This window comes from Bactrocera neohumeralis, chromosome 2, assembly GCF_024586455.1.
Source record: "Bactrocera neohumeralis isolate Rockhampton chromosome 2, APGP_CSIRO_Bneo_wtdbg2-racon-allhic-juicebox.fasta_v2, whole genome shotgun sequence".
Classification (NCBI taxonomy): domain Eukaryota; kingdom Metazoa; phylum Arthropoda; class Insecta; order Diptera; family Tephritidae; genus Bactrocera; species Bactrocera neohumeralis.
In genome coordinates, this window is record NC_065919.1 from 27,762,759 (window position 1) to 27,785,871 (window position 23,113).

Below are 23,113 nucleotides of genomic sequence, written 5' to 3' on the forward strand. Positions count from 1 at the left end.
GCCATCTCTTATAGTCTTTGGGCATCCCAGTTGTATAGGCCTGAAACACATGATGGATAAAGTAGTGCAGACAGTTAATTTTATACGCGCAAGAGGGCTTAACCACAGACAGTTCCAGGCTTTTCTGGCTGATGTCGGTTCAGATCACGAAGACATTGTATACTTCAGTCGCGTTCGCTGGCTCAGCAGAGCAGCCACACTAAAACGATTCTATTCTCTGCTGGACGACTTAAAGATTTTTCTTGGCAACAAAGACCAAGAAATTACTTTCCTTACTGATGAGGAGTGGTTGGCTGATCTGGCTTTCCTGGTTGATATAACTAAATATCTTTCTGATCTTAACTTAAAACTACAAGGGAAAGACCAACTATGCACACAGTTATACGAACACGTTCTAGCTTTCACAAAAAAGCTTTTATTGTTGGAAAAGCAGCTGGAACAAAAGCAGTTGATTCATTGGGAGACCTTATCTACAAGAAAGCAAGATACCTTGGATTTTGACAAGTACGTGTTGATGTTACAAAGATTAAGGAACGAGTTTGACGACAGATTCGCAGACTTCAAATCACAAACTCCCTGCATGAAAGTGTTTCAAAATCCATTTGATGTTGAAATTGAAGGCGCTGCGCAGAGTTTACAGCTGGAGTTAATAGAATTGCAAAGCAGCTCTCATCTAAAAACAGCATATAATAATTGTCTTCCAAACTTAATTGAATTTTACAAAAAGTATATTACACCCAGTCAATACCCAAACCTTACTAAGCTGGCTATTCAACATATTTCTTTATTTGGTAGTACATATGTTTGCGAGCAGCTGTTTTCTCGCATGAAATTTAACAAATCAAAAACCAGATCATCTTTATTAGATAGCCATCTTAAAGGCATTTTGCGCATAGCCACTTCTAAAACTCCAGCTCACATAGATGCGCTGTGCAAACAGAAAAAATTTCAGACATCTCATTAATTAGATTTTAAGAATAAGAATATCTTTATATGCTAAGGCCATAGTTACATTAATAATAATATATTAAGATTTATGTGATGTTGCTTATTATAAATAAATAAATATACCAAAACTGAAGGTCATTTTATTTTTTTTTGGCCCGCTACGGTTATGAAAATGCTAAACCTGGCCCTTCACAAAATTATGTTGGACGGGAATGCTCTATGACATCTGCTTCTTTAGAGTTTCTCTCAATTTTTCATAGATTGAGTGGTTATGGATAATATCGAACCGCAAAATTTCAACTGAAGCCGAGTTGAGTTATGTAGTAAACCATGATAAGGATGGGTTGCAGCTAACCATCTAAAAAGCTCTTTTGTTTGATTAACACCGGAAAACTTTTCATATATCAAATAGTCCATTGGGGGTCTAGAAGTAACATAATCTGATTAGTTTATTGACTATCATCTTAATTCTTTAGCACAATACGATTGCATTAATTAGTTGATAATCAAGAAGACTCTTCCCAGTGGTGTTCGCGAAATATTGTATGCAAAACTACTAAGCTATTGCTCGTTCTTTTATATGATAGGAACTAAGTGTGCATAGTTAATCGACATGAATCTGAAAGTGTATTTACCGAATTGTTTACAAATTGTATGGGAAAAGAAATAGTGGCTAAATATTGAGAATGAGGTCAAAACTAAACGCAACATAGAGCACTTCAAAACAATACGAGCATGGTCTTACAGAATTTGGAAACAATGAATAAAGTTGCTCGGGAAATGCAAGATCCACATACATTTACAAAGCAAAGTGTGAGAGTGCGGTGTGTGAAAATAGCCAAAGATGAGGACGATCGGCAGCAACGAAAACGACGAAAACAATGGTAGCAACAGCTGCGGTAGGATCGTCGGAACGTCGGGTGAATGGCTAACTGAACATTTGTAGGCCGAAAGAGCGAAATACATATTTCGTTTTTCATTTTTAATACAGAATTTTCATTTATTTTTAGAAAAATCAAATATGCGTCTATTTCGTTGGATCGTATACTCAAAAAGAAGCTCATACGTACACGGGGTAGTTGCACGCTGCGGTTGTGTTAAATTTATAACGACAAAATTTACAGAAACTTTTTGTTCGAGAGGTAATAGCAGTAAATTAATTAGAAATTAACCAAGTTCATGGTGGACGTGTAGTATGTTTTGGTAACCAATTCAAAGGTGTCAGTCCTCCCTGATCTGTGTCTAATCGTGTGTGGAAAAGTGGGAACATTCTATACGCTTCGTGACACTGGTGACACTGTTGAAAATGTGTTCATTGTCTGCGTTGAAGTGTCCGCTTTGTGCGCAGACGAATTTTCCTAATATCGACGCCTTACGTGTCAGTTTAATTAAGGCCGCAAATGGACCGTTGGCCTGCCCTATTTGTCATGAGCTGTTTTTGGGTTTGGACAAGTTGACCATACACCTATTCAGTCATACCACTGTCATGATGACCGAAACGTCAAAAGGGACCGTCGTCACAGAAGGCAGCAAACGAACAGAACAATCAGAGAAAAAGGTCGATAATAAATTAGAAGCAGAAGAGACAAGCATTTCCACAGTAGCGCCAATAAAACGTGTCAGCAAGGAAAAGAAAACAAAGAAGACACGACAGCTCGTCGAGGATTCAACGAAGATGGCGCAAATCGATAACAACACTTCATTTTGTACGCAAGTCGCTGATAGTACGAGCAGCATTATTGCTAATGCACCAGCAGCTAAGCTTTCTACTTGTGATATTTGTGAGTTTACATTTCGTGATGAGGAGCTGCGCGACATGCATTTTCGTCTGGTACATCAGAATATCAACAACAACAGCGGTGAACTTACAACGAACACCGCCTGCTCCACAGAACCCGATTTCAAATGTCATCTTTGTTCGAAGACTTTCAAAATGAAGGGTTCGCTGCGCGTACACCTCAAAGTAGTCCATCTAATGTGTCTACCTTATACCGGCAATAGTCCTAAATTGAGCATCTGCGATCGGATACGTCATAAGGAGACGAAGCTTGGAGCCACTACCAACAAGAGTTCCACCAACCTAGCGCAACCCACCCAGCTGAAAGTTGAAAATAACGGCACGCAATTAATGCAGTCCACAGCAACTCAACACCAAATAACGTTCGCCGCGAATGCGCCACAATCAACGGCGCAGGTGCCTAGCGGCTTCACATTCGGTACCTTAACTTTATTGCCGGCGCCAACGGTTGCGGCGAGTGCGTCTGGGAACTTGTTAAATTTGAATAATAACGGTGAATTACTGCAAGCTGTGGACGGCACGGCTTTAAATTCAAATGTACTCTTGCTAATCAACACAAACTCCACGACAGTGCCCGGTACCGAGAAGGCATCCACAGTTGCCGGCGCCAAAAGCTTATCCAATGTATTGATAAATGGTGGCAAGGAGCTAATGGAGCAGCAGAGTAAAAACACAACAGAAAACAATAAATTGTGGAAGTGTAACGAGTGCGCCAAAACCTTTACCACAAAATATTTTCTGAAAAAGCACAAACGTCTGCACACGGGTGAGTGGTTCAATAAAATACTATTATAATTTGTATATATGTATTTTTTTTATCAATTTTAAGTGAAATCGCAACACTACTTATTCGCATATTATTCTCCTTCTACTCTCGGCAACACATCCCATAAATCCTGCAATTTATACCCATCCCGAATGCGTTCCATTGCAAAGCCCAACTCCTTACAATATACTGGTTCCCGTATTGGTGCTTCAGCGCCGGCCACCGCCATACCCTCTGCCAAATAGGTGTTAAGTTTTGTGTTGACTTCACGTTCTTGACGTTCGTCGATCTCTTGAAACTCTTCGGTCTTGAACTCCTCTGCTTCTTTCATTTTCTCCAAACGTTTTTTGGCATCCATAGAGTCATAACGCACTCCGAAATTCGGATTCTCCGTATAAATAGTATGTAATGAAATGAGTTCCTTGTAGATTTCATTTAGGCGCTCAACGGGATCTATGCGAAAACCGAGAACATAGCCTCCACCAGTTTCTGCAGTTTGTATCACAAGCGCCGGTCCATATTTTGATTCCCGTATGCGTATCTGAAAAACACGTATCAATTAAATTTCAATGTAGTAACATAGTTTTAGTGAGAAGGCATGTGATATATTCCTATAAAAACTCCCAAGATTGCATCATGATACAAAATAGGGCCAATTGACGATGCTGTGATATTTTATGAGAAACGCGAAATCCTTCAATTTTTTTTTGTTGCGTCCTAGTATTTTTTTATAGAATAGTAGACTTTTGGTGTCTTAAAATTTAATGTAATGAGTTCCATATCATTAACTTCAACTTCTATCTTCCAGGTGTATTTTCACGATTCGATATCTCCTAGTCATTTTAGTATCGTATTCATAACTCTGTATTTCACGGACTAGTAAAGAAATAAATCATTTTCATTCATTCGCCTTTCTTTCTCTACATGCTCTACAAAGAAAACTCTTATGCTATCGGTCAGGATGAAGCAATTTTTCGCAATATAACTTCTCCTTGTACCTAGAGCTAAATAATAATACTTTGTTAGAAAGCCATGGAAAATAGTTGATTAATTTTGAAAGATCAAACGAATACGATTAGAGATCTTCAAATTTGCGTTAAATAGTGGTTCTGGAAACGCAAGTTCCTATGTTGTCTTTTGTTTTGAAGGTTCTCACTGTTCACTACACATCATAATTAACATTCGGAGGCCTTAGTAACTTTGACCCAGTAGACCAAATATTCAAACAAATGTTATTCCTGTGTATTTAATAATAAATGTCTTATCAAATATGGTGCTTAGTTATTTAGTCTCTATAAACTTAGACCTCTATAAACAGGACCAGCCAGATCATATTCCTTCTACATTATTTTAAATACTGTATCGAGTCTATTTCTGGCTTTCAACTGGACATTGTCAATTACGCACTTACGTTTGATATTTGTAAATAGGGCAAACTAATATTGAAGGTATGATTCGCATCAGCAAACCACACCAAACGAATATTGGTAAGTACAAATGAGCCCAAATTGCCTTGATCGCTGGACAAATTCCATACGCCGTTGATGTTGTTGTAGACCAACTCATCCGGCATGATTATCAATTGGCCCGATAATATAATTGCGCCACGTAGTTTAAGGTCTCTATACAAGTATGTGCGTTGATATAATCTGAAGAGAGGGTATATCGAATGGGCTATATTATATAAAAAAATATATAATTACACATCTACATACTGATAGATTTCGAAAATGCTTTGAAAAATGGGTGCATCCCTGCGTGCCGTATCACCAGAGATATCGGTGAATAGGAACTCAAACCGTGTATTACTTCCGGTTGCCAATATGTAGAGGGCTTGCGTTGGCGCACCAGCTTTCGACACCACCGAGCGCGTATTAGTGTTGACAAATCGACCATAGCCGATAGCTAAATGTAGAACGTGGTGAAAAATCGATTGGAACTGAATGAATAATGCTGAAGGATAGGCTTACACAAATTATATTTTTTATGTGATAAGGAATGCCAAACAAGACGTAGATTCGTGGCTAAAAGGCGTCCAGTGTCGCTGGGATTGCCTTTGGTGTCCTCAATATGATAAATAGTGTCCAAAACCTTTTCACCTTTACGCAGATGCTTTTGTCTAAATTGAATTTAATTGACATTATTTTAATGTCAATATAACCATTAAAGTAATTATTAACTGCATACTCACACATTTGGTGTGTCAAATCTAATTTCTTTATCCTCCCAGAGTAAATTTTCTGTTAACGGGTCCATTATATCGCTTGAATTACTTTCCTCAACTCATTTTATTCTATTTGTTTTGGCTTCATGTTCAAGTGTAGAAATAGCGTTACTAGGTTACCTGGCTTGCACAAGCCTGAGTACATAAATGAAAATTGTTGTTTTATGCATAAAAAAATCGGTTAAGACCAACTCTATGTGCAGGAACACTTTTTTTCAAAATAATCCAGAATCCTCTTTGAACTCTTTCAAATGCTAAGGACTGGATTAAGCTAAGTGTAGAGCGCCGACTTCAACGGTGAAAAAATCAGAGCTCCACACAAACTAAAGTACATATCGTCACCTGAAATGCAAAATAACGTATCATCAACAAATTCGAAATTGAGCGTCTTATTGACTACGATCCACAACTTCAACTTACATACATAATATTACATATGTCCAACATTTTCAGGTTCTGCGATCAGATATAAACCAATTTTAACCAATATTAAATTTTTTTTTTCACTCAGGTTCCATTTTATTTCGTGTTTCATTCATGCCACTGTAAATTTCCGAAAATGTTGTTACGTTAATTTGCATTTCAGGTGACGATATACTTAAGTTGCCGTTTAAATATCAGGATTCGATAACAAACTCAAATTTTAATAATCGAAAATTGTTGTATTGTTTCTCAATTAAAATCTATACACTTTTGCAAGCGTTTGGCGAATTGTCGAATCACCTCACTCTGATTGAGGTATCTCCAAAACAAGACATCTGGCAAACAAATGGTTGTATACCACTCAGAATTTACTATTCTGTGTTGTTCCAGTGGTATGGTTGCGCCAAACCCAAAAACAGGCAACAATTTACTTGGAAGTGCTTCGTACGTGAAGAAGTTTTGTTGGATTCGGCATACTTTCAGGTTAAAACGCGTAAATCCACGATTCATCACCTGTCACGAAGTAATAGCCGTGTGTCGAAGCACCGCTATCGTAATTTGTTAAAATTTCTCTCGACCAATCGACAAGATCCTTTTTTTGAGCGATTGACAAATTGTGTGGGATCCAACATGAACATTTTACAATTAATGTATGTTGGTCCCACTAATGCCCATAGTTATCTTAACCTCACGATAGGTTATATGACTGATATTATCTTCTCGAGATAAAAACTTTGATGGTTGATACTTTAAGATTCCGCTAGGTTTGATCATAAAAGTGAAAATATGACTAGAATGGGTGGTCGCTTTTGAAATTTTTTCGGATTTTTATACGAAAAAGTGCAAATACATTCACCATTTTCTAACACAATCCATTTAATCTTAAAAACCTGGATTACTTTCAGGTGAGATGCCGTATACTTGTGAGATTTGTGCGCGAACCTTTACTTTCCAACAGTCATATCATAAACATCTACTCTATCACAGTAATGAGAAGCCACATGTGTGCGCTACTTGTGGTCGCGCATTCAAGGAGCTGTCAACTCTACATAACCACGAACGAATACACAGTGGTGAGAAACCCTTTAAGTGTGAAGTGTGTGGTAAGTTCCGTAAATATGAGTCTATAAAAAATAATAAGACATCATTTTCACAATTATTATTACCCTCAGGTAAATGCTTCCGACAACGCGTTTCCTTTTTGGTGCATACCCGCATCCATACAGGCATTATGCCCTACAAATGTGAGGTGTGTCAGAAAAGCTTTCGCTATAAGGTCTCACAACGAACACACAAATGCCTACCACAACAATGCGCCACGGATGATGCTGTGGAAGATGCCACACTTGGTAATGAGGCGGGAAATAATATGGACAAGCACGCGCTCGAACATACAACCGATGATATATCAGAGAATTTCATTAAAGAATTTCTTGAGAATACGCGCGTGAACATAGGCGATGCACAAAACTCACCAGCCAGTGCCGAAATTACTGCCATAAACGCTGCTAGCGATTGTAACGGTAACGACGATGAGGCACTACTTACTAAAGCTATTGATGATATAATCGATGAATCGTGTAATAAAATGGGTATTGGTAATCAGGCTGCCGGTTGTCAACATTTACCGTCCACAAATATACACACTTCTATGGGTCCGCCGGTGGCCTGTAGTGATGATTGCAATTCCCCAACTCAGAAATTACAAAATATGCGGCTTTATTCGCCACAGCTAATGACAGGCATGGTGGACAGTGTTAGTGATAATACAGATAATATATTTCCACGATTTCTACTTGACGATGGAGGAAACAATATGCTATGAAAACGTGCATGGTGCCTTACTTCAGTAAATGTTTTTCTTTGCTCGCTAAGCTCTCTTGCCAAAAATTTGTATATAACTCGTAAAAGCGGTGACAAAGTTATCTTCTATTCCTCATTAAAGTTGAGTAACTTTTTCGTATTTATACCGCTTTTTGATTCTGCCAGTTGTTTTATACCAGTTGTTTATTCGATTCGCCACTAAAGGTTTGCCGAGTCAAAATCAGCTATTGTTTAATTAAATATTATATTGGCATTGTAAAAAGTGCAGTGATAATTGTTTATAAATATAATAGTTAATATTCCTACAATAAGAGCTTTGTTTTTAAGAAATCATACGTGTTATTGCTTTTTGGTTTTGGGGGAGACAACATATTTATTTTTCTTCCTCGATATAATTATTTATTCACTTTACAGACAGAGACCAAAACTAATATAAATGAAATTATAAAAAATAAACAATAATCGCTGGAACTCAGTCGAGGTTAGGACAGTTGGATGAATGTTTCATGGAATCCTCATTTTTTCTATTAAGGAAATTACTTGGTGTTTGTGATCAGAATTGCTTGGGATGCTCAAAAATCTACAACCATGACTGCTACAAGTTGGTCCAACGCTTTGTATTTATTGCGAAGAGAAGTAACTTAATGATATTATAGCCATACTTTCTATGAACGGTTTGTTCTTTACCCCTATTGATGAAGTGTGCCTTAAACTCATTCGACAAATGTAAGCACCTAAACTGCTTACGAACAGCTAATGGACTTTCTTGGTGATCTTTTGATATTAGTCAGTACTGGGTGATGCTAATGTTGATCTAATTGCGACACTACGCCCAAACGGCTCTAAAAGAATTCAACGCTGTTGTTTTGCTGACGTTACAGTAGCTTATTTTTTAAATATGTATGGAAATGAATGAGGTTTTTTTTTGCAGAAAATTAAATTTCTGGTCAGAAAATAACCTAAAAAATGAATTCGGAAATTACCATATTTTTCTAAAGTTTCTAAATAGTGAGAAGAAAGTTAAGAAACAAAAAGAAGTAAGGAAGAGTTAAGTTCGGGTGCAACCGAACATTTTATTATGTTGCAACTTGCAAGAATCTCCTCCAGGGAAATACAACAATCAGAGGATCGGAATCCAAGCATATGAAGTTGCACTATATATAACTCATTCCCTTGAAAGACATGTTCGACATAGGGTTTGTTAGAAAAATCAAAATCATTATATGTGACCTGGTCTACGAAAAGGGGGCCAACGTCCGAAAACTAGTTTTCTGGGAAAAGCTGTTAAAAATAATCGTCAGTTTTCGTTATCTCATTAATTGTTCTCCTTTTTTTGACACCTAAGCCCCTTTTCGTAGACCAGGTCACATATATAGTATATATACATATATATATAGAGGCCGAAATGCGTGAGTATGAAAAGCTTGATAAGCTGGCCGACAGGGGTAATGCTCGAAAATTCTATGAAAAAATGCGGCGGCTTACAGAAGGTTTCAAGACCGGAGCATACTCTTGTAGAACCCCCAAAGGTTATACTTAAATTATGGAGGGAACACTTCTCCAGCCTGCTGAATGGCAGTGAATGCACAACGCTAGGAGAAGGCGAACCCGATTCCCCAATCGATGACGATGGAGCAGACGTTCCATTGCCCGACCATGAAGAAGTTCGAATAGCAATTACCTGCCTGAAGAACAACAAAGCGGCGGGGGCCGATGGATTGCCGGCCGAGGTATTCAAACACGGCGGCGAAGAACTGATAAGGAGCATGCATCAGCTTCTTTGTAAAATATGGTCGGACGAAAGCATGCCCAACGATTGGAATTTAAGTGTGCTATGCCCAATCCATAAAAAAGGAGACCCCACAATCTGCGCCAACTACCGTGGGATTAGCCTCCTCAACATCGCATATAAGGTTCTATCGAGCGTATTGTGTGAAAGATTAAAGGGTAAAAAAAAAGAAAAAAAAAGAAAAAAATAGAAAAAAAAAAACGGCAACCGACCAGATATTCACCATGCGCCAAATCTTGGAAAAGACCCGGGAAAGAAGAATCGACACACACCACCTCTTCGTCGATTTCAAAGCTGCTTTCGACAGCACGAAAAGAAGCTGCCTTTATGCCGCGATGTCTGAATTTGGTATCCCCGCAAAACTAATACGGCTGTGTAAACTGACGTTGAGTAACACCAAAAGCTCCGTCAGGATCGGGAAGGACCTATCCGAGCCGTTCGATACCAAACGAGGTTTCAGACAAGGCGACTCCCTATCGTGCGACTTCTTCAACCTGCTTCTGGAGAAAATAGTTCGAGCCGCAGAACTAAATAGAGAAGGTACCATCTTCTATAAGAGTGTACAGCTGCTGGCATATGCCGATGATATTGAAATTCTACTATTTAAAAATTCAATTACTTTGGGGGGGGGAGCCTAATTAGGCTATCGAAAGTGTTCTGTGGAACGGAATACCAGACCTTTGTATCTTCTCTCAGAATTCTGCCTTATTTTACTGTTTAAGGGGTGCAATACTTTCCTTAACAAAAAGTTTTAAAAGTTTTTGATGAGATTCAGATCTGCCGATTACTCTGGCTAAGCCATAATGCTAGCACCATGGGCTGAAAACCATTTTTTGCAAGACCCGACCCGAAGTATGTTTCGGGCAGCTCTCTTGTTGGAATTGCCAAAATGCAAGGCGAATTCTATTCAGCATATGGAAGAATGACCTTATCTAAAACTTTAACGTATATATGGCGGTCTATGTATGTTTTCTTGTATCCAAAAAATAGGTCCCGCATTACAATATGAGAAACAATCCTAATCCCTTATATTGCCCTCACGGGGTTGTAAGGACCTAGTCATGTAGCGGACGCACATTTCTTTCTTTTTTGGACGTCGGACTCACGCGCAACTATCATTTCCTATCATATTAATTTTGCATTGAGACCATAAAATGTCGAACCATTTTTTCTTAATTTTCAGCTCTGCCGTAATTAATGTGTCGTTTTGCAAACTGAATACGATTGCATCTATGCCGTTTTCTCAACATTGGTACCTTTCGGGACCATGTGCTAAAGCAAGTCCACAAAGTCGTCTTCTTACTGTTCTTGAAGAAATTTTTGAACATAATTCTTATTGAATGGCTGCAGGGGCCTTAAACGGTACGCGCATCGGCAATCATGCAATATTTTTGTAGTCGGCCTATTTTTTCAAAGTTTTTTCGGAAATTTTAAGGCATCAAACACAAATATTTGAGACATATTTCATATGTTTGCAATTTGCCTTTACGCGTGACCCATTCCTTGCAAATTTTGGACGCACAATCTTTCCTCCTCTGAACAATGTTTTGCTCGACCCACTTCATTTTCATATTTGATACAATTATTCATTCCACAGATCTAACGACTTTTTACGCGTTTTAAATTCAATATTTTTCATTTATGAAACCATTTCGCTATTGAATCTATTATTATGTCACTAAGCACGAAGCACGCTACTTACACTTTTAAATTACAGTTAACTGTAAAATTCGACAATGCTATATTTTCCTCTTTTTTAAAAGTACATATTATTGCCTTTGTTATTATGCAGAAAAGGTACTACATAAATGAAAAATTTCAAAAAAATTATGCCATTGTTTCAAAACAACACCTTTGATTCTATTTTATTGTCCGTAACTGTACATATTAATTGTAATTAGTAAGGAGAAACAAAGTGATTATATGTTCATAGCCTTAGGGGCCTTTCAAACAGGGGCCTTTCAAACATACATAATTTGGACAACAGCTCATTATTATAAATTCCAGAGATGTTAACTCAAATGGGAGTAAAAATACATTAATTTAAGATTTTTCAAATAATTTGTACTCCATCAACACCTTGAATCCTCGTGTTATAAAATTTTTCAGAGATGCAGAAGATTCAAATAATCCATACATACATACATATGTACATACATACATAGGCATAGAAAAATATAATATATTATGCGGGTCACATTTGGTGAGCAAAACTGAGGGTGGCTTTCCAACCTCGTACAAATTTATGCACAAAACTAACGGAACCTGTGACAACAGTACGTGTTGCTATAACGTAAAATGTTATTGATAAAACGTAGAAACGCTGTGAAAACATAGACTGAGTACTCAGTTGTATTGAATTCAAAAACTTCATTCAACTTTTGATAGTAAATTTTTCAATCAAAATTATAACATACTCTATTTTTATTTTTCTTCTGCTGAAACTATAAAAAATCCAAACAAAAATATATCAATTTTAAAGACAAAATAAGAACTCATATCAATAAAAATATAAGCGGATAGGGCATAATGGCTACAGAAGAGGGCTCACAGACACAAGATGAACTCATACGAAAGGCAATGCTGGACATGGGTTGGGACCCACAGGCGGAAATACCCATGGCTAGCAAGGAAAATCTCTGCATCTTGGCCGAAATGGAACAGATGGTGGAGGAGAAAATACAAATGCTCGAATCGAACATCCAAACCGAGGATCGGTTGGAGAAGCTGTTGCAACATTCTAAAAATGCCGAAATGTGTGTGAATCAGAATTTGGTAAGCAGTTGAGCCGCATACATACATACATATGTACATACATGTAAGTACGTAAAATGAGACTCAGAAATTTGCGTTGCTTATAGAAACTACTGCAAGCGCATCAGACTGAAGTGCACACGGAGATACATCTTTACAAAGTTGCCGAGCGTGTGCAATCGAAGCTGAAAGCTGACATCAACAAAATCGATAAGGAAACTAAATGCTTCACCGAATATATAGACAACACAGAGAGTAAGTGCTATAACTAACGGTTTCACAGATCTTTTTAACTCGTTTTACCTATCTCTCCCTTGCAGAGGAACTGTGCCGACGAAAAAATGCCATCGACGACTTAACTTCGCGCGTTAAATGGGCGAAATCGGTGCTGCTCGAGTGGCGTGAAGCAATGGAAGACACCAACAAAGGCTATCAATTGATTGAGAAGTATTTCAAGGAAGATCAAGAGTTGGCGCGCCAAAAAGACCTGCGTCGGCAATTACTACATAACGAGCTTGAGAAACTACGTAAAGAATTGGTAAAATTATACGAAGAGCAGAAGTCGTTGGAGCAGAATATTGAATGTACCGCTATACTGTATCGTACCGCGCATACGGAGCGTCGACAAATGGTGGAAACTTGGAAATTGGCGGTGCAACAAATGCTACAGCGTGAGCGCGACATACGACACGGTGAGAACGAGCTGCAGAATTTGCGCATCGAAGCTGAACGTGTCTTAAAGGAACGCAGAAATTACGATAAACACTTGGATACCTTAATTCAGAATAATCATGAAATCGAAAATAATATCGCCTTGTTGAATGATGAAACTTCACAGATCAAAGAGCAAATCCAGAAACTCATTGATATGACTATATTGAAGGAGAATGAGGTGCCGAATAGTTCAAATAGTTAAAAGACGACCTAAAATTTATAATGTTTTTGCTTTTACAGGTGGAGCTTTTGCAAAAGGATCTGCAAAATCTCTCAAATAAAGTGCAACAACAACGTGTGGAGAACCGTAAAATGACTAAGGAAAAAGATAAACGCAATCAGGCATTGGAAGATTTCAAATCGGTACTACGTAAGCTAGAGACACGCCTAATCGAGATGGAGAATAAGCATCTAAGCGCTGAGCAGCGTTTACAAATGCTGGAAGAGATGAACGATACCGAAGAGAAAGCACAAAAAGAGATAAACAAAGATAAGTTCCGGTTAAATGGTTTGATCTATCGTAGTCAGGACTATTTGCAGAATTTAAAGAACGATTGTCGAAGATTAGAGGTGCGTAAAATCTTCTTTACATCACTACTTTTGTATTATAGTGTCATAAGCATATTCTTTTAGAGAGCGGCTGCAGACTTCAAAAAAAATTAATGTCAGATATTACTTATATTGAGCTTTTAGCTAAAAAATTTCCAGACAACCAATTCTATAATACTTAACTTCGAAATTGTGACATTGGCCGACAATTGGTTTTCTTTTTTCTTTGATAACGATAGGCTTTTCTCATATGTACATATATTAACCAACCTGGAGACTTTGCATTGTCCTGTGCAAAACACTGACGTTTAGACAAAGACAACTTTAAGTTAAAAAACTTTAAGTAAGAGATGGTTAGTTTTTTGGCTGTACTTAATTTTGACATTTCATCGTCATTCGCGCCCCTTCAGCGACTTATGTATGTATGCATGTGATTTTACGACTGACTAAATCCTTTGGGGAATAATAACTATTTCGTGTGTCTACAGCATAAATCCTAGGCTTTAACTGAAAAATAAATAAATAAGAGTCAAAAGTAAATGATAGTGACAGATTCCTACATTAGCTCGTTTTTCCTTTCCGGAATTGAATTTTTAAACCAAGGATTGATAATCAACAAGTACTTTTACCCATGATCTCACTTCGTCGTATCTTCAAATTTTCGCGATAATAAACTATTGGATGATGATGACATAACCAGGCTGGCTTAATTTTTAGGTCAAGGAATTTCATCTCAGCAATATTTTTCAAAACTTTTTTGGAAATGATTTATGCTGATGCCAAACCTGGCAAAGTCGGTGATATAAAATAATTCTCTAGAACTTTTGGCGGTCAAGTCTTCTTATTTTTAATTATTGTAACCGGGTTCTTTCGGATAATAATTAAATAAATTCCTTTGATATTTGAATAACAATTTATTTTAACCTAAATACATAAATCCAAGGTTTCCAATGACGGCTTGTCAGCGAGCATCACCACTGTCATTCGAAACACGAAGAAAATGGAAAAGGATCTCAATCGCCTAACGGAAGTGCACTACGAGTCGGTGCGTATTTTTCTATAAATAATTTAAAAAATTTTTCAAATGAATTTACAATTCCACTAGGCTTTCAAATGTCTACAAATTGAACGTAAAATAATAATGTTACAAGGTGGAGATTTCGACCCCATACAAGAGGCCGAAGCACAGAAATATTTAACCAAGTTGGAGGCGCAAAATTTGATACTGCAAAGACGATTACAAACTACCGAAGCACAAAACAAAAAGTTGGACTATAATATGCGAAATTTAACCGATGTCTATAATGCTGATCACAAGAGATTGGAGGAGATGGTGAGTTGTTGTTGCCCACCTATACCTATACATTATAATGCACCGTTTATATTTTCTGATATGTAGCTCTTCAACATCAAAGAGGCGCAAATGTACTGCGAGGGCGGCATAAAACGTTTGAGTGTCGAAAAAAACAAGAATCAGCAGAAGATTGTCGAGTTGAGTCTTCTGAAGATGCGCAGCAAGGAGTTTGAGAATGATATAATCGAATGCGAAAACAATACCTATCACTTAGGGAAACATCGTTTGCAACTAAATCGTACCATGAAGGATCGTTTGGTGGAGATAAAGAGTCAAATGGATTTGCTAAATCTGAAGCGTAAACATTTGAATGAAGAAAGAAGCACATTGCTGGCAGACATCGGAGAACGTTCGAAACATATTGATGTCGTGCGTGCACGACTAGAATTGACCTCCCGACTGATGGGTATGAATGAAGATGGCACTTTGGTGACAGCAACGCAATTAAAGGTGGCTGCGGCGCAAGAGAAACAAATGCTCCTAGATGAGGGTAACGAATTGAATGAGAAAGTGATCAAGGCAGAAGAAGATATTAAGGCGATGGAAAACACACTGATGTTGCTGAACCATTCAAACGACTCATACCGCAAGAACCTGAATAAGAAAGTGGATGAAGGTAGTTGAGAGAAAATTCAAAATCCTGCTTCAAATTTTTATACACCGAACACCAAGAAGGAAACGTCGAAGATACAATAAAGTATACTATGTATATAGAGAAATGATCAGCATGACGATCTGAGTCGATTTGACCGTGTCCGTCTGTCTATCTGCATATATGCGAACTAGTCCTTCAGCTTTTGAGATATCAATCTGAAATTTTGCACAATTCCTTATTCGGAACCAGAATCCAGAACCGAATACCCAGAATCAGACTACTGCAGCATCAAAATCAAGCTTTACTAGGGATAACTGTTTTATTTGACAAGATATCTCCATGAAATGGATTATCGTCCAGGGCAAAACTACAATTTCCGAATTCCGAAATTTCGTAATCCGAAAAACTTGTTCAGATCGAACCTCGCCTTACAAAGTGACCGATCCTAGTATGAAAAATATTTTAATTTGGCAAGATATCTGCACGAAAATTGACATCTATATTTGTCCAAGGCAACCGACAACCTCCGAAGAAATTGTTAGTGTAGTAGGGACAGTATATGTCTGTCGTATACATTAGCCGATCAAACACAAGACCATTTATGGAAGCATTTATTTGTGAAGGGTGTACTTGGTGTAACTTGGTTGCAGCCGAATTTAACATTTACACTTGTATTACTTATTTTTCCATTTGCTTTTAACATTAGATCAAGTCTTGGAAGAAATCAAAGAATTGCAGTCCAACTATTGTCTTGCCTTGACGCAACTCAAGTCTCTACGCAGTAAACATCGTCAAGTGGAAAAAGAAAATGACAAAAATTTACATATATATGAGAACCTGGGAAGACAATTGGAGATCTCAACTGGCAAAAAGTATTTTAAATTGATGATTACACAAACATACTTTATCGATTATATTAAATTGAATTGTTTTCACTTAAGCATGGAGAATAGCGAAATATTGGAAAAACTACAAAAGGAAATTGAAGATCAGAAAACCAAACTGCAGCGCGCCGAACGCGAGGTCAAAATTTCTTTGAAGGCGGTTAAGGAGCGCAATTTAGGCAAGGAATTCGTTGAAGCTTATGAACGCGAATTGGATTTGCGTGAATTTGAATACCGTAATTCGAGCGCACTTAACCAGCTGGCTGACATGGCGGAGAATGATGACGACATTGGCCCGAAAGTAATACGTATAATGTTGGATAAAGGCCTTAAAATGCCTCATATGTTGCAGAAAACACGCAGCTTTGCTTCATGGCGCAGCGATGTGTCGGAAACCTCTTCATCGCGTGGTACGAAGTGCACTGATATAGTTCTTTTCAATTTAATATATTTCTCTTTTACAGATATGCCTATGTCCACTCCACATTCTTCCGTTTCGGAGACTACAAGCGTTGTTATTCAACCTTCGGTCGTTTCCATAGATTTTTCACCATCTTAATGCTTCAACTATCAACATATTTGCAATGCAATTCTCTAGCAATCATATTTTTATTTTCAAATACTATATTTGATGATTTTAAAATTGAAAACACAGATTTATGTCAGAAACTACAACTTTCATTAAAGTTTTTTGTGGGATTATGTTTAATCTTCTGCTTCCGAGCCACTGCCAGAACCGCTATCCGAACCACTTGGTGTTGCGCTGCCTGAACGGGACGGTGTACGTGAGGCTGAGCCAGAACGTGAACCAGAAGCGCTGCCTGATCGCGAGCCAGATCGAGAGCGGGAGCGAGAACGTGCTGGCGTTTTCGATGGTGAACGCGATCCAGAGTTAGAACGAGCGGGAGCGGGAGCGACTAACCGAACGCGATGGTGAGCGTGAAGTATGTGAGGCAGAACGTGAACGTGATCTTGAAACAGATTTATGCGATCCTGCTGGTGTAGCTGAGCGAGAACGTGATGGCGATTTGGATGCAGAACGTGACCGCGATCGTGAATGTGCGGTAGAGCGAGAACCACTACGACTGCGACTACCCGACTTGGAGCGAGATCGAGAGCGTGAAGCACGTGAACCCGAACCTGAACGTGAACCAGAACTAGATCGTGATCGTGAACGGGACTTAGATTTTGCATGCGATTTAGAACGGGAGCGTGATTGACGGTCTTTCGCTTTTTGAGCTGCTTCTGCGTTGTCATTTTCGGATTCGTCTCCATCATCAGCATCACCGCCTTTGTTATTATTGTTTTCACTAGTGGTCTGTGTAGTTGTTGCGATCTCTTCCTCGTCCTCTTCATCTTCTTCCATTTCCTCATCCTCCTCATCACCTGCTGGCTCTAGTTGTTTTTCTCGGTATCTTTGCATACGATGTTCATTGGCATCCAATGGGCGATGTTTGACCACCTATAACATATAGATTTAGTATACGTACAATAGATATTTCGATGAAAAAGTCTTACCAGTTTGGTATTGCTTGGTTGTTGTCCGGTCTTCACACGTCGCTTATTTAGGCGCACACGTGTCTCCAATTCATTATAGAATACACCATCTTGACGTACAACGAAAAAGTAATTTTCTTCGTAACCCTTAGATGCTTTACTTTTGACATTCCAGTTGTATTCGCGTGCAATTTTGTACTCATAATCCTCGTCGTCTTTGTACAAAACATTTTCAGCAAAGTCATTGCGTCTCTTGTCCAAAGTCTCTTCAGTGGGTAAGAAGTAGGCGACAAATTGTTCACCACTTTCGTCCATCACACCACGAATCATAGCTTGAGACATTTCTTCCAATTGTGCCGGTACATTTTTGCCAGCAGGCGCAGGATCACTATCGAAAATAACCTGTGCACATGGGTACTTCCAATTCTTGAAATCTGGATACACAGGCAATATTTCCACTGGTACCACATTTGGTTTGGAGTAATGTTTGCTGATTTCATGTTTGGAGTCACTGAATGTTTTCTCAATAGCTTTAATTTGTGCATCACGATCAAGGTAGAGCGTTTCTTCGCGTAAGGACTTCTTAACATTATAACCCACCTTAGCTTCAATATTCTCAAGATTTTGCGGTTGGAAGCGCGTCTGTTCTGTCGAAATATATTCCGACTTACGCAACCATGAAACACTGCGCGAATGTTGGCGCGAACGCATCGAATCATGCGGCGTGTGTACATCTTCCTCCAATAACCTTTCATCTGCTGGGTCAAGTTGAGCGTAGGGATCGGCCTGATATAGATCGCGATTTATTAAGTCGATTGTTACACCCAAGTCATGTTCGGTAAGCACTTCATATTTGTAGTTGCGTTCCAGCGAAGTCGGATTGTATTGCACAAAGCGGTTGCTGTCGAACGGATACTGCAGAAATTTCAAGTCAAAGGGTATGTCAGGAAGACTGTTGCCATATTTCACCCGACATATTAATTCGGACCTAAAAAGAGATTGTATTGTTATTGTATTAAAAGCATTTATGTAAATGCTTCCTTACTTGCGTTCGGCCGCTCTAACAGGTCGCTTCTCCGCATTCGAAGTTGTATTAATAATAGTGGGCGCCATTCTTAAATGTGATCGATATCTTTTGGCAGAAAGGCCTCACACCCAACACTTTTATGCACACAAAACAAATTTAGTTATTAAAATTAATAAAACTCACTAGAAATTACGAAAAATTCAGAAATGAAAACAGTAAACGAATGCAATGACAAATGGAAAGGAATGTCAAAATCGGCATTTGACATCGTAGATATGCTAATAATTAATCGATATTTGGAAGATGTGTATTTCATTATCGATGGTACAATAGAGCATTATTATTAGGTAATACTATGTTCGGACCGACAACGAAAACATGTTTTCGTGGGAAAAACTGGTTTTCGCACGAAAACTTGTGTTTTCGTCCATGTAAAATCTGTCAAACGAACACAGTTTTCGCTGAAAACTACTTGACAACTTTCATTCCACTCATTATAATCGGTGCCTGCTCTACTTTAATCGATGTTTTTGGAAGACATATTTTGCCGGCCCTAAATTGTCGCTTGATATTTGTTTACATTCCATATACAAATCACATTAGGGGGATTCTCTTGCTTTTGCAAAACTTTACACGGTGCAGAAATTGCAGAATTTTCCTCTTGGTGCAACGGCACAGCAACAAACACACGCAGAAAATTATTTGCAATGGCTGTAAAATATGTCAGACCAAAACCCTTGACAAAAAAAAGTAACCATTTCTCCTCTTTCACTGCACGTCGGTGTGATTAGCTTACTTGCTCTCTGTCATTAATTTTGAGCATTTGTTTGGTTAGCCATCTGTTACTGAAAATAGTTTGTTTAGTTATTGTTATGGTCACAGAAAACTGGTGCAACGGTCATCGCACCACTTGCTATGGGTTATTTGTTTCGTTATTCATTGGTCATCACTGCCTATCGTATCAGTCAACTTTTTCCTCATGAATAAAGCAATTGAAATATTTATTTTATTTTATTCTTTTTTGAAGTTTGTATCTTTATATAATACATGACAGTTATATTTTTCCTTTCTATTTTTACAATTTTTTCGCAATTGTTTTAGATTATCTTTTAAATATTTACATTTATTTATTCATATATAAATTACAAACTAAATTTTCTTTTAGAATAAATTATTTATTAAAATTTTGTTGTTTTGTTTTGAAAATTATCATTAATTTACTAATTCTTAATATTAACACAATTTGTACATATGTAAGCTGAATTAACAATAACATTTAAATTAATTAATTTGAACTATTATTATTGAGTAATTTAAATATAATAATAATTTTCCTCCGAAATTTTCAAATATCTAAAATGAATAGAAAGAATTAAATTATTTTTTGTTTGTATTTGTTAAGGTATCTTTATTAAATTCTAAAAATAAATACTAAAATTATTAATACTATACTATTTAATTTTGTACACTCCAGCTGGCACTCATCCACGTAGCATATGCAAATTTCTTTACAACTTGTATAGGTGCTATCGCTTTCAACATAACTTTGGTTAATCTTGCTTTGAAGTAGATAAAGTCCAGCACCCCTCAGGCATTGGTGAATCGCTCGTCGCAAAGTCCTGACTACTTGTGTCATTCATACCTATTAATGTCTTAAAAACCTTCGCGTTGGTGAACTAAAGGCAACACTCGAAAATATGTTAAACAATTTTCAGGAACATTACACTTACAGTAGTTAATTGTTCGTCCGCAAATGCTGTACAAAAAGTTGGTCCATTTGTTGCTCAAAGTGTTCACCTAACATTTTGTGATACATTTTTTTGTTCTGGATTGAAGTGACTGGAAAAACTGTTATACATGACCAGTAAACGAACAATTAACCTAATGTTGCAACCATGGTGTTGTGATGTAGTGCAGGTCGCCTCCGCGCTGGTGCATCCTGGGTAACGCTAAATGGCCAGCGGCCTTCACGGCCTTACACTCCTTAGACGACTTTTTTGGCATCGAACTGGTTTTTAGAGTAGGAAACTTATTTGGAACTGTTAGAACCCTGTGCTGGTGGTGGCGGCATTCTGGCACCTGAGTATGATGGGGTGACACCCATCAGAAAGCCCTGGCAGGACTCAGAGTACGTTCCCCTCCCGGCGTCGTTAAGTTGGCGTGGTAGGTGTAAGTTGAGAGAACTCCTTCTTTACGCTGGTCGGCTCTGAACGTACTGCCTCATAAGGGCGTACGTCAACCCTCGCCGTGGCCTCGTCACTGGGGGACCATAAAAGGTGACTACCTTTCCGGGGGACGGATAGCTCCCTTTTAGCATGGACAAGTCAACTACAAACATCGACGAAAAGGTGACGAAGGGAGGTGAAGGGATGTCGAAATCGACACCCAGATCTGTCCCAGGCAGGGGGGGCAAGGTGCTTTAGCGATTGGCGACAAAATCGTCGCTGGGTCTAGCTGCAGCAATACCTGAACCAACGGTTAAGCGGCAAAGGTCGCATGAGGAGAAACCTCCCTTGGTAAAAAACCGCGAACGATGGCTGAGTCAACTTTTAGCGAAGTCGCTAAAAGCGCTGGCGCAATAGTACTTGGTGTGCTCGACCGCAGCAAGGAGGACGGTGCCATCTTCCATGAAAGAATAGCGGCGGTGTCTCTTCGGTCTTCCAGATGAAGCTGACAAGATGTGCAGATGAAAGATCGGCCGTCTTATATAAGGAGGCAGTCTCTCAGGTGGAAGAGGTTTGGAAGGGAGTCAAACTGGAGGCAGTGGATAAAGCGGATCTTCCTCTTCACCCTAGGGCTCGTGTCTGGCTGCCAGCCAAACCTTCCACTGGGAATGAGATCGAGGAAATCCTCAGATACTGCAACCCCTCACTTCCCACGCATGACTGGAGAGTTATAAGGCTGGAGAGAACCGATGAACCATATCGGCAGGCGCTGATAATGCTTAAAGCGGAGCCAAGGGAGCGATCAGCTATGGCTTCGAAATGGTAGTGCTGAAGGTACTCCCGACGGATACCAGGGCAGATGGCGACCAAGCTGCAGATGCGGGGGAGAAGGCAGAGGGCATTAGTGATGTTCAAACGACCCAAACCTCTCGGATGTGGCGAGTTCTGGAGGCGGTTCGTTGATCCGTGACTCCGTCTTCAGCCTCGAACAATTGTTTGAGGAGGTGAGGGTCGATTATGACATGGGCGCTGAACTGGCGCTCCTAGAGGAGACTCTGAAGGATGAAATTCCTCCAGATTAACCGCCAACACGCAAAGGCGACCTCCGCCAATCTACTGCTTCGAACGGAGCAAGACGAAGCCGATGTCGTCCTGATCCAGGGAGAGCTGGGAGAGCTCGGATACCAATACTAGAGGTGAGCCGCATTTTGATTTTATTGTCAGCGAAAATCTTCGCATCTGTAATAGGGGAAATTCTCCAATTTTTGTGACCGCAGGCAGGGAGGAGGATCTCGACCTCACCCTAGCCTCACACGAGATTGCCCCGCTGATCTCAAACTGTAGGGTCCTCGATGACCACTCCTTTTCTGATCACAGATATATCGGGTTTAGTCTAGTCGGAGAAAGTCCGCCTGGAAAACCTTTCAGAAATCTTAGGAACACGGAATGTTACCGCAGGAGGCTGCGACAAACTCTCTCATGCGCACCGGGGGTGGACGCGTTGGCCACCGCCGATGAGATGGGTCGAAGTCTTCAGCTTGGCGTGCAACACTGCACTGAAGAGCTCCTGTCCACTGAAAACACCGAAAGGCAGAGGAAAACCTTAATGGTGGACTATGGAACTCTCGGAAATTAGGGCGTCCTGTAGACGCTTATTTAACAGGGCCCATAGGAGTGGGATATCTGACGATTGGGCATTGTATAAAACAGGGCTTTCGATATATACAAGTCCGAGCTAAGAAAGGCTAAGAGGATCTCGTGGAAGAGCTTCTGCGAAAAAGTGGAGGGGTGTCACGAGTCCT

At 39.1% G+C, this 23,113-nt stretch overlaps 4 protein-coding genes across 5 annotated transcripts; 2 read left to right on the forward strand and 2 right to left on the reverse strand.

The window, feature by feature from the left end:
* The first annotated feature begins 1,091 nt into the window (after positions 1-1,091).
* LOC126760817 (zinc finger protein 354A) lies at positions 1,092-8,291 on the forward strand. Its single transcript, XM_050476743.1, has 3 exons — positions 1,092-3,512; positions 7,065-7,262; positions 7,332-8,291. Exons 1-3 carry the CDS (start codon positions 2,255-2,257, stop codon positions 7,982-7,984), a joined length of 2,109 nt encoding a protein of 702 aa, XP_050332700.1. The 5' UTR covers positions 1,092-2,254; the 3' UTR covers positions 7,985-8,291.
* Positions 3,516-6,052, reverse strand: LOC126760827 (Bardet-Biedl syndrome 5 protein homolog). Of its 2 annotated transcripts, none has more exons than XM_050476751.1 (5): positions 5,704-6,052; positions 5,483-5,631; positions 5,228-5,417; positions 4,924-5,161; positions 3,516-4,053 (listed from the first exon to the last, which is right to left on the reverse strand). In XM_050476751.1, the coding sequence occupies exons 1-5, from the start codon at positions 5,766-5,768 to the stop codon at positions 3,604-3,606; spliced, it is 1,092 nt and encodes a 363-aa protein (XP_050332708.1). In that variant the 5' UTR covers positions 5,769-6,052; the 3' UTR covers positions 3,516-3,603. The 2 variants fall into 2 exon arrangements, with proteins under 2 accessions (XP_050332708.1, XP_050332709.1); XM_050476752.1 differs by having other exon boundaries at positions 5,700-6,052.
* Positions 8,292-12,165: 3,874 nt separating the features above from the next.
* Positions 12,166-17,182, forward strand: LOC126758390 (coiled-coil domain-containing protein 39). The gene is made up of 10 exons (XM_050472649.1): positions 12,166-12,547; positions 12,634-12,781; positions 12,847-13,418; positions 13,481-13,810; positions 14,733-14,834; positions 14,895-15,122; positions 15,189-15,759; positions 16,445-16,610; positions 16,680-17,032; positions 17,087-17,182. The coding sequence occupies exons 1-10, from the start codon at positions 12,302-12,304 to the stop codon at positions 17,179-17,181; spliced, it is 2,811 nt and encodes a 936-aa protein (XP_050328606.1). The 5' UTR covers positions 12,166-12,301; the 3' UTR covers position 17,182.
* Positions 17,183-17,212: 30 nt separating this feature from the next.
* On the reverse strand, positions 17,213-19,394 carry LOC126758400 (RNA polymerase II-associated factor 1 homolog). The gene is given in 4 exon segments (XM_050472661.1): positions 17,213-17,526; positions 17,528-18,084; positions 18,141-19,107; positions 19,165-19,394. Coding segments are annotated over 4 exon segments (1,791 nt in total). The 5' UTR covers positions 19,233-19,394; the 3' UTR covers positions 17,213-17,327.
* Positions 19,395-23,113: the final 3,719 nt, after the last annotated feature.